This window comes from Bombus affinis, chromosome 1, assembly GCF_024516045.1.
Source record: "Bombus affinis isolate iyBomAffi1 chromosome 1, iyBomAffi1.2, whole genome shotgun sequence".
Lineage (NCBI taxonomy): Eukaryota > Metazoa > Arthropoda > Insecta > Hymenoptera > Apidae > Bombus > Bombus affinis.
The window spans coordinates 18,285,039-18,297,356 of NC_066344.1; the positions used below are offsets into that span (position 1 = coordinate 18,285,039).

General features: G+C 31.1%; 1 protein-coding gene and 1 long non-coding RNA gene across 5 annotated transcripts; one reads left to right on the plus strand and one right to left on the minus strand.

Moving 5' to 3' along the window:
• Positions 1-220: 220 nt before the first annotated feature.
• LOC126918086 (uncharacterized) lies at positions 221-1,157 on the minus strand. Its single transcript, XR_007711211.1, has 2 exons — positions 774-1,157; positions 221-635 (listed from the first exon to the last, which is right to left on the minus strand). It is a non-coding gene; the product is annotated as an uncharacterized LOC126918086 (long non-coding RNA).
• Positions 502-11,997, plus strand: LOC126917465 (nuclear pore complex protein Nup153). 4 transcript variants are annotated; one of them, XM_050724379.1, is made up of 9 exons: positions 502-651; positions 2,426-2,716; positions 2,777-2,883; positions 2,959-3,083; positions 3,228-3,445; positions 3,526-3,899; positions 4,013-7,193; positions 7,280-7,401; positions 7,481-11,997. In XM_050724379.1, exons 1-9 carry the CDS (start codon positions 577-579, stop codon positions 7,539-7,541), a joined length of 4,554 nt encoding a protein of 1,517 aa, XP_050580336.1. In that variant the 5' UTR covers positions 502-576; the 3' UTR covers positions 7,542-11,997. The 4 variants fall into 4 exon arrangements, with proteins under 4 accessions (XP_050580336.1, XP_050580343.1, XP_050580317.1 ...); XM_050724386.1 differs by having other exon boundaries at positions 3,264-3,445; XM_050724360.1 differs by having other exon boundaries at positions 2,777-3,083.
• Positions 11,998-12,318: the final 321 nt, after the last annotated feature.

Consider the following 12,318-nt stretch of genomic DNA (forward strand, 5'->3'; position numbering starts at 1 on the left):
CAAGGCATATATATACACACATACACACACAATATATATATTTTTCATTACCCTGTTAAAATATTTATAAATATTTATATGGTTTATTATATTATTATCAGAATATTATAGGTCTTTAGATTAGAATTAGTAATTAATTAATTACTAACTTGTAATATATAATATAATCTTAGGGTACAAACAAAAGCCTATTACGGACTATGAAAGAAAATATTACATGTTAAGAAAATAGATATTTACTAATTGCAATACTGATACATGTAGTGAAATGAGGTACGCTTCGAACACTCATAATTCAATAAAGAATAAAAAATAAGGAAAGCTTTTTTAAGAAGAGATAGCAGTACCACACGCCAACTTTAAGGCAGCGAACGCATATGATGTGTCACGTGGGCAGGCGCGACAAACGCATATTCCAGAGAAACCTGGCGCCCTGGTGGCGGTCTTTGGGGCGGCCATATTTTCTCTCGTGGATTTTAGTCACGAAGGTGGTGGTTCGCTGACAATTTCTGGGATGCGCCGTTTGAAGACATTCTCGTGTGTTTTATACTCATAAATAAGTGATCAGTGCCAATCATGGCTAAACGGAGTAACAATTTGAGTGGAAGACGGTCGTCGTCGCATAATACGAAGCCCTACGATGCAAACAATGTGAGTAGTATCTCCTTGGCACGAGTCTGCCGCGACAGAAACGAATTTGCTTCACATCCAACGGTTCTTCGCGCCTTACCGCTTAAATTAGACCTCCCAACGAATTTGCTTTATGTACCAACCTCTTTTCAGATTACCTTTCACATGACCTATGTTTTTCTAAAGTACTATTTCAACGGCTCTGGACGACGTCACGGTTATGTGAATCCACTCGATAACCTCAATCTTTCCCATACTAAGTAGATACTACAATACTTCTCTCATGAGATACCTATCAAGACGCATATAACATATAACCTTGAAACGTGATTCCTTACCAGGAAAATCTTGAGGAATGTATTAAGCGATTCGATTCTCGTAAATTTATCACTCTGTCAACTTAAAGAAATTTAAATGTTACCATTTGCATCTAGTATGTATGCGAAAAAGACACGCGTGACGTTGGAAAATTACGTTTTGCGCAAATTCATGCAATATCTTGTAATCTTTTCTGGAGATCATTTCTTTTTTTTCAAATGATAATATTCGTTTAACTTAATTGATTTAAATAAATATGCAATTTAATCTGCTTTCGGTTGAATTGTTTTAACCTCAATTTCTAAGAATGACTTTTTATGTATTTTAATTGTTACTGTGTTTACGCAACTACACATGTTAGTTTGACGAAATATTTATAGATGAATCTGATCTCTTAATAACCAATTTTTCATCCCTGATTCTCTGTATATTTGTTAGAATTATTATCTAACAAATATATTGAACTATGACTACATATAATACAAATATGTATAATGTACATAAATAATTTTATTTTATTTAATATTAGTATATATACATATAACTTCTTTCCTTTATATAGTATATATTCCATTTATTTTATTAATATTTTTTATTATGTTTATCATAATACTACACAATTAATATTATATATATGAATATTATAATATATGTACTACTTAATATTTCTTTTATTTTGTTTCTCTCGAGGAGGGAAAATGTTATTACACATACCCAGTGACTGAGTATGTAGGACTCAGCGGTTGGAATCGCCATACCCACTAAAAACCCCCCTTCTATCTGTTCCTCTTATGGTACAGGAACCAATCCCAGAACTGCCTTTCGACATTACTTCAGGGTTGGCCTTAGTGTATACCCCTCACTAGTTCAGTCTTCTCAATTCAGTCTACTAGCTTATCTTTTCCTCCTCTCCAAAATCATCTCTTGCACTTGTCTTTCTTGCATAATCTTCCTAGAAAACGCTTGGAACCTAGTCCAATTGTTCTCTTTCTTGGTTACTGCCTCTATCAAATTTTCTACCATAAGTGGCATGCTAACGTAGCTTTCAAATTCAGTCCCCTTGTAAATCCACCCAGGGCAGCAGAACAACACATGCTCCTTATCATTGGTGTCACAATCCCAACATCTCGAGTAATCCTCCTTATTAATCGTCTTACGATACACACTAAAAATCCCGTGTCTGGTCAAAATTTGCATGATTCAATGATCGATGTATCTTTTGTACTTAAAAGTTAAAGGAGGTTAAAACAGTACAACCATCAGAAATTAATTTTCTTGTCCAATTGTCACTTCTATAAAAACTCCATTCTTCTCTCCACTTGTTGTTAATGCGTTCTTCCACTGCCCTCATTCTCTCCACAAAATTTCAAGTATCTCCTGTTCTGGAACGGGTCTCATACTGTTCCTGTTGATAACTCCTTTCAAATTCATACATGTACTATTTAATATCTATGCATTTATTTCCTTTATATTTCAGTCTTTTGTAAAAAAAGTAGCAACAAAAGTGACTGATCTTTTACCACAAAGGTTGTGGATTAGTAAGTGGTTTAATACATCTCAAAATGATGAAGATATATTAGAGGACAATGGAAATCCTGAAGAGGTTGAATCAGAAGAAGATATTCAAAAACCTCCTCCGTTAAAACGACCATGTATTCGTATGGATGTTTCTCATCCTCCTGGTACATTTTCAATTCAACCAAGAACTAAATCAACAATTAACAAAGCCAGTCCATCTAAGCAACAATATTTCATTCATGATGAAACGGTAATATATAAAAAGTTGTTAATTTGAGCACATTTTCTTCAATTAATAATGTTTTTGTAGAATGAAGATTTTTCTAAACCTGCAATGGCTGGACCAAGCGGGATGAGCCATTTAGTATCTTCTACACCTGCAACACAATCAGATATTAGAAACATAGCACCACAGAGGTCAGAATTAAATTCATTAGTCACTACTACAAATAATGGAACTACAAATGGTATGGATGATAATTCTGAATCCAGTGAGAGCACTAGTGGTTGCAGTTCTCTTATTCCACAAACCAATAGACAAGAAGCTCCATCAAATGTCTCTTACAACTCTCCATTCTCTAAAAGAAAAAGGTTTAATAATGACAAATTAAATTTCAGTAAGTAAACTTTATCTTCTTTGTGATTTTATATTTAATAAGACATATTTTTTCATGTTTAAATATGTCAAAAATATATCATTTCCTCTTCTAAAAATATAAATTCTTATTCAAGATATATTTTAATATACAAATTTTTTTTAGCCAGCCATATACAGTCTCCAAGATCTTTATTTTTAGATAATACCCGAGATTCCTTAAGTAGTCGTAGACCAAGCTTTAATGCATCAATCATGACAAACACGCCGGATCGTGCATCTCCCTTGGCATCTCCTTTTTACAGTGGAAATACCACGTTTGGTGGAGCAAATGCAGCTGGTCTTTATAAACGAGGACGTAATTTGTTTAATAGTTCAAATGAGGTATGTGTTACTAATTTAAATTATTGTTCTTTAACTACTTTCAATATTATTTATGGTATATTAATTGTTACTAATTTCAGATTCAACTTCAAGTTCCTAAAAGAACAAGTGTTGAAGTAAAACCATCTAATACAGATTCATCTGGTATGAGTCAAACTGCTAAAAAAATATTGGAAGCATTAGAACATTTTTCATCGCCAATAACTGATGCTAAAAAAATTCCATTAAAAATGATGAATAATATATCACCAACAAATAAAAAGAGATCGAGGGAGGAAATGGCATCAACAACTAAAGTTGGATTACGTCATTTAACTCGCGAATTAACTGTACCAACTATACCCGATATATTAAAATTAAGACGGCGGCAAAAATTACAAGATACGACAGCTGCAGCTAGAAAAATTGTTTCGGCACGAAGCGAACCACCGCCTCCTCAAGAATATCATCTCAGGTGAATATATAATTATTATTTATTCAAAATATTCGTATGTATAGTTATTTGCCAAATAAACATTGGTAATCATTAAATATACAGTCATAATATATGTAATTTCTTTTGTACAGGACGCAAATTGATGAAGATACAAAATATCATGGAAAAATTAAAACCAAAACAGCAAATCTTGAGCAAGAAGATACAGTTGAACCAGTTAATTTACCAAACATACCTCTACCTATATCTTCTTTACCTAATTTCAACTTTATGTCATCTACTAATACAAATATAGGAGACAAAGCTAATACAGGCAAAGAAGATACCTTCACATTTGCAAGTCCTATAAAAGTAACAAATACCACAAAGAACTTAAAATCTATCAATAATTTCACATTTAGTAGCCCGCTTAGTGCTGATAAGCAATCAGTCGATAAATCTAATAATTCAGATTCTCCTTTAAAAAGAGTTGGTGTCAAATCCGCTTCATCAAATGACTATGTACCTCCTGTAACACAAAATTTTATTTGGTCTGGTTCATCTACAGCTCCTAGACTAAAAGAAAAAAAGAACAATGATAAAGCTATTCCTACTACTTCGAATGAATTAAAATCAGGAAGTGTCATGGATATTCTTTGCTCTAAATCTAGTACAACAAAAGCTGAAAAATCAGATGAATCAAAGACGCAGTTAGAGTCAAACAAAGAATTAACCAATAATAAAACAAATACAATTGACTCAGATACAATTAACGACGATAATATTAAAAAAATTGAAAATTTGCAATCCAATATACAAGATACTTCAATTATGTGGGAATGTTCTGAATGTTTGTTTAAGAATAACAATTCTGAAACTCAATGCTTTGCTTGTAAGATTACCAGATCCAGTTTTAAAGATAAAAAGACTTCTGAATTGTCAATATCAAACAATGTCAGTGAATCAAAAACTACAGCAAATGATAATTTTGGCTCGCAGTTTAAACTTTCAAGTAATCAGTGGGAATGTACATCATGTTTTGTAAGAAATAAACAAACTGATGCTAAGTGTGCTGCGTGTAGTGCACTAAAACCAGATACAAAGCAAGAAGCGAAGTCTGGAAACTGTCCTAAATGTAGGTTAAATGATCCTGAAAACCCAACTATATGTACTTTTTGCAATACATCTAAATCAAATATATTAAAAATGAGTGTACAAGACAGTATGAAACCTACAGATAACACAAATATTTCTGTATGTCAGAATAATGCATCAATTGATGAAAATGAAGATATGGATAAATTAAATTCAAACAAGGATACATGGGAATGTCCTTGCTGTATGGTTAGAAATCTTATCTCTATTGATTCTTGTCCATGTTGTAATACAGCTAAACCTAGTACTGGGATTGCTACTAAAAATGCCCCTCCTTTATTTTCAAACGGTTTTGGAGATAAGTTTAAAAAACCTGAAGGTGCATGGATTTGCAACACTTGTATGCTACAAAATGAAACAGAAGTTACTACATGTGTAGCTTGTGGTGATTCAAAACCAGGCTCAAAGAAACCAGATAACTCTACTTCTACTAATACTAATTCTAATTTACAATTTAATTTTGATATGCCTGCAAATACTAGTGGTTTTAAATTTGGTATTGACAAAGCTGATCAAGAAAAGACTGATACTACAATATCTACAAATGGTTTTAAATTCGGGGAAAAACAACAAAGTAATCAAACTGGCCAATTTACATTTGGTATTCAAAAGGAAGATATGAAAACAAGTGAAGTACAGAAATCTGATAATAATGTCTCTTTGACCTCAGGAAGTGGTTTTGGAATTCCAAATAAAGCAAATAATGTTGAAAAGACTGATGTAAAACAAGATTCAGAAAACGTGGGAAAAAATTCAACACCTCTATTTTCATTTGGTATAGCTAAAAGTGAAAATGGAACGATAGAAAGTGATAAGCAGATTGTAAATGTAACAACTTCCACATCAATTGCACCTACCTTTACATTTAATACGCCTAAGCCTGGAATTGAACAATCAGACATAAAAGAAGAAAAACAAACTCCTTTGCTGGGAAGTACTATGACAGAAGCTTCAAAGCCAAACATAGAAGCTACTGAATCTACTACTACTAATACAAATACATTACCTTCAGCAACTCAAAGCAGTATACAAGAATCTAAATCAACTGCTGCATTTTCTTTTGTTGTACCAAGTAGCACAAGTACAATTACTAGTAGTGCTTCTACAACTGTGGTATCAAGTCTTCCACCTTCTACTCAATCTTCCTTTACATTTCTTGAATCAAAATCAACTACACAAACACCAGCTGTACCAACATTTGGACAGGCATCAACATCAGCGCCTACTTCTAGTTTATCTAATACCTTTACATTTGGAAACAGTAAAACAAAGGAAGAACCCTCAATAACTAAAACTTTTAGTACATTGCCAAATGCCTCTCCTGGAAGTTCATTATTCTCAAGTATTTCTAGCGGTCCATCACTGTTTGGCAATAATGATACAAAAACTGTCCCAGCATTTGGACAAACTTCAACTGAAGATAATAAACAACCTGCATTCGGTGCTGCAAATACAAGTAAATCCTCGACTTTTGTAGTACCAGGGAATAAAGTACCAATATTTGGTAATACGGAAAATAAACCTAAAATTTTTGGTTCAACTGACCCAAAAATAGGTGTATTTGGAAACACAGATAATAAACCAACATCTTTATTCAATCCATCACTCCAAGCACCAACTGCGATACCAACCTCTTTTGGCGCACCGTCAGCTACATCAACACTTTTTGGATCATCTGCTACATCCGTTTTTGGTAATAATACTGCTTCGACGTTTACTACTGAGTCAACACCTAACATATTTGGATCTACCTCAAAGTTAAATGAAACTAGTACACCAAATTCAAACATATTCACGTTTGGCACTACTCCTGCTCAACCAATAGCGAAGCCAGCAACTGGATTTAATTTTTCTACAAATACTAATCCTGCTGAAGCAACTCAGAAACCATTATTTACGTTTGGTAGCCATTCATCTACCCAGAAAAATGCTAATTTATTTGGGAATACATTCAATAATCCTACATCAACTAATTCTTCCGGTTTCCTATTTAATGCACCTAAACCGGAAGCATCAGCATTTGCTCAATCTACAGCAACAAATCCAATTTTTGGTGCATCACAACCTCGTACACAGAATCAAGCGTCGTCGTCATTCTCGTCTACTCCTTCAAATACAGGATTTAATTTCGGATCTACAGCACCTGCTGTTACGTCAGGTGGTTTTAATTTTGGTACTGTAAGTATACTAAAATACAAGATGTCAAGATGTCTTGAACAAGTTGAATTTAATTAAAATTAAATTTTAATAATTAATTTGTTTAGGCATCTACTTCTACACCATCTGCAGGATTTAATTTTAATGCTCCCGGTACTACACCAACATTTGATCCTAATACTCCACCAACATTTAACTTCACTGGTGGTAATGCACCTATAGCATTTAAGTATGTATAAATTATACAAAATTATTCATCATATTAATTACAAGAATTGTTTGTTATATATTATCATATTTTATTTCAGAGCAATACCTACTCAAACTCCACAGCGGAAGTTCAAGAAAGCCATTAGAAGAATGCGGTAGAGGGCAAGTAACACACGACCATAGTTACATATACACTCGGACGCATTTTTTTATATATATCTCATGCAACCGCGTGTATGAATATGTTTTTGAATATATGCTTAAGTTACGGTATGATACGATGAAAATATACCAACCATCAATGGTCACATCAATGTGGTGGTATACCAAGCATTTTATGTAATATATTAATTTGTCAATAGGATATGCTTGCGTACAGCCACTTGTGTTCTACAGGATCTGTAAATTATAAATTATTTAAATTATACAATAATAACGAAAGATACTTTGATGTTGGCATGAAGCCATTTTTGAAACTATGACAGATCATACATAATCTGCCATCGCATTACTAATACCTTGCCCAAACAAGACACTATGTGTGCGTATTGACGTGACAAATTAATTTGCTGAAAGAATACCTCGATAAAGAAACCTAGCAAAGCACTAAATACATGCAATTTATTGAGGATAACAAGTGGGAGTGTATCCCTCAGGTAAGTATAAATCATTCACAACTCGTAACAATACTTTTGTAACTGAGAAGCGAGAGGGACTAAATAGTGCCGAAATACATTAATTAAAAATTATTTTTTGTAATGAGAGAAACATTGTAATAACTTGTAATGCCTTTATTCTTATATTTGTATGTAAAAACAATCATCCGTACCTGACTACTTATTTTTAATGTATTCAGTATACACAATTTTACATAGTCAGGTACACAATCTTGAAGGAGCTTAACGAATGAGAAATATATGGTTAACAACAAATTCTTTTATTCATTTTCTCTATAGATTTTGACACGTTACGAGTTTTGTGAATTGATTGAATATCAATGAAGTCCCACTGCGTATAGACATTAATTATATTTTCATTAGAATTGTGCGGACAGTTCTACAGTCTTTGTAGTACTAGTCCAAGAAAAATGTATGATAAAAGAAAATGGCATTCGGATAGTACAAACTCACGATTACTGAACGATTGCATTGAGTAGTCGAAATTGTATATTTTTTTTATATATTGAATGAACTAATTCTATAAGAATATACTGAATGCCATTTTAATAGAATTAAATTATAGTAATGTTGCGTGTTTTACCATAGAATGAATGGAAAATGAATCAAGGAGTATGTTGAATGGAAATAAATTATTATGGGGCTTCTAAAGAGTTACTTTTTCTTTTGTTACTAAACTGAATGTATTTTTATAGTAAGTTTCTGAAATTGTTATTAACTTTGTATATTATTGTTGCTTCTACTATGTATATCATGAAAACGTATCACTCTGTATTACAGTAAAACTAAATATATTACAATAAAATTCATAGAGATAGTATTACAAAATTACACATAATTTTCAAAAATTGTAGATACTTATTTTTAAGTCAATAATTTCCTTTTTTTAAGATTCACTTATTTCTTTGACAACATTTTTACATTTTAATTGCAGTGTTTGTGAAATAACAGATTTTTATAATGAGTGCAGTTTAGACTAGAGTGATATTAAAGTAAATGTAAGTACAGGAAAGTTGTTTCCAAAATATTAAAAACCATAAAAGTAACTATTACATTTGGAAGTCCCTAAATACAGAAAGTAGTTAGTTGACGTGTTAATGATTAATGAATTAATATGAAATCATGCACGTCCTATTTAAGATTAGGATAGTTATATCTATAATGTTGGCTTAAAATTGACAGTAGCCAAGAATAACTCGGCACAAGACCCACCTTCTGCCATAGTAGATATATAGGTACAAAACAACTCTGTTACATATTGTTACTTTATATGTTGTGTAATATTTACATTATAGGTTTTAAGACGTTTTTAATTTCTGCATATATTTTCAAAAAGTAAGGATAATAGATAACAAAGAAGCCTTGATTTCATGTTGATAATTTACAAATTGCATACTCTGCAAATACCCTTCGTAGTTGTTACCTATTATATTAGAATAGTATTGCTAAGTATGTAAAAAAGTGTATCAACATAATTAATCAATTTTTTCTTTGTATAATTGTATAATTAAAATTACAATTAATCTACCGTTTAATCGTAGAATGAAATCTATAACAATTCAGTAATTGAAATAAACTAGTTAATACTTACAGTACCTCTTAATGTTATCCTTTGTATAAAAAAAATCTGATCTACGAAGGGTTCTTCCGCACATAGTTATATTGTTTAACTTAAGGAATTATAGCTTTGTATAATTACCAGCTGAAATACTAACCAATGGTAAAGTGAGGCTGCGCTGAGATATGTCTATGCTGCTGTCTTACACTGTGAACATTCTCTGTCGAGGCTGTGTCGTCCATTTGTCTATCCTTAGACAAATTTCCAAATTAATGAATATATCAAATGCTGCCTGAAAGGGGCAATACCTTTGTAATAAATCTCGTATATGGCCTTAAAAAACATAACGAGCGCGTGACGTATATGTATTAACGATTGTACAGCAAATCATATTGGAATTGTTTTGTAGCAGTTTGTACTCTCCATTGCAATGTGTTTGCATAAATACTTGAAGAGCACTACATTAAAATCGTTCAACAATAGATATGTAACATCTCGTGACTCATAGAATTTGTCTTTGTATTTATTGTAAATACTATAAGTTTAAAATTACTTCTATAAAATTGTATATTAATTCTTGAATTAATTACATCTTAATTGTAACAATTAAATTGCATTATTTGGAAAGTAAAAAAATATGTAATAATTATATGATAAAGATAAAAAAAATAACTATCGATAAATTGATAATACATTTTTTAACAAAATGTACAAAAATCCTGTGAGTTATGAGATGTAAATGTGAATGAGTCAAATGTTCTGAGGCCTTATTATAATCTTAGTCCATGAAAATTATGTATTGTACTGAATTTACATGAATATCTGTAATGATTATATTGAGAATGTATTAATTAATGATCTAATGTTCACAAATGGGAGAGTTTGTTATGAAATAAGTCCAATGACTGCCTGTAATTAAATAAAATGTACATGGGAGAATGTTCACTGTATGCTTCAGGTGCTATGGAGATGTTATAACATTCTCATGACATGGTATAATGTTAGATAATATTGTGAAGGAGTATCGGTGTTTCTCAACCGATAAACCATTTATAATTCAATAATTTTTACTCGCACAAACAAGGCATGGAAATACAGATAAGAACAGAAATACTTATTAAATCGCAAATATTTTATTTGAAGAGAAACATGAAGGGAAAGATGTATTTGATTCATTGAAAAGTACGTAATAAGCACAAGATTATAATTAAAATAGTAATGTACATTACATAGGATGGAACTAGCATCTATTTACGAAACGAATGTATAAATGTAATTATGGCGAATGAAAAACTCGATAGCCTCATATTGTATAATTTAGTGAATAAATGTGACGTTGCTTTAACGCGTAACATTTGCGATGACGAGGGCTATTGAGCTCGTGTTGAGAAACACCGTGAATAGGATACATTCACGTTAACATTACTACCATTATTATTCATAATACTATCCTCCACTGTATTCATAATAACTATACTATACAGTACTAGGATACATGAAAAATATCAATTGAAAACAATGTTTAATTTTGGTTTACATTTTTATTTTGTAGCTAGTAAAATAAAGATTTTAGGAGGGCATTTAGATAGTGATGCGAACCAAGGAGTTTTTAACTATGTACAATTAACGTATAATGTAATTACATTATAAACTTTAATTTTCTTTTTAGCAAATAAAATATGCGAGGACAAAAAAATGCGCGTAGTACTTCGTAAAAACCCTTTGGTTCACATAAAGAAAGTAATCGAAAAACGAATGTTAGAATTCAATCGCAATCTTGAATTCTTAGATTATTTGTTTCATGATTACATTTCACGTTGCTTTTTATTTCTATAAGTATCAAGCTCACTCCTTAACAGTTCCTCAAAGAAAATATACAAAATAAGAAATCCATACTATAACTTACTCTAATATTCGTGGTTTTAACATCCTGATATATATATATATATATATATATATATACAGATATATATATATATATATATATATATCTGTTCTATACGTTTTTTTAGTAAAAAATATCTTATTTTAGTTACGTGGTATATCTCAACTCACAATACAGAAAAAGTAAGCAAAAGTATCTTCTTTGAACAAAATTAGAGTGGGCAAAGTATATAAATATTTCTTTCATAATTCAAAAATTTTACAAAATCAAGTGATTATAAATTAGATTAATTCTACACAATTCTATACAAAGTAGCCCAGTTATTACTAATTAAAGGTTCCAGTTCATTATCGTGTCACATTGTCTACTATAAAATCTACGTATTCAGTTTTCGCTTACAAGAGTTATACAATTATACAACATTAAGTCATTTTCTTATGTGGTACAGCTGTATGAGGAGTTTATGCAAAAAATAAAAATTATCTAAGATTGAGATACACTGAGTGTTTGACTTATTTAACCTGATTTTGGCACACTCTGCACAATCTCTGTGTTTATAATGCAATGTTAAAGTGCTTTCAAAAGACTAAAAATGAGTAACATATATTAGATTATTGTAAATCTTTAAAATTATTTACAAATTTTATACAAGTTTCAATTTCGTCCATTAAAAATTTTAGTTGTATATATTTATTTTTCTTTTAACATTAATATATTAAGGATAAATTTTAAATAGGAAAAAAGATTGCTATAATTACAGAGCAAATATACTTCCTCCTATACATATGGGAATTAGGTAAGACAATGGCGATAAAG

Coding starts and splice junctions, on each gene's coding strand:
- LOC126917465 (XM_050724360.1), top strand. CDS start 577: ATGGCTAAACGGAGTAACAATTTGAGTGGAAGACGGTCGTCGTCGCAT. Junction 3,446..3,525: donor TGTTTAATAGTTCAAATGAG/GTATGTGTTACT, acceptor TACTAATTTCAG/ATTCAACTTCAAGTTCCTAA. Junction 7,402..7,480: donor AATGCACCTATAGCATTTAA/GTATGTATAAAT, acceptor ATTTTATTTCAG/AGCAATACCTACTCAAACTC.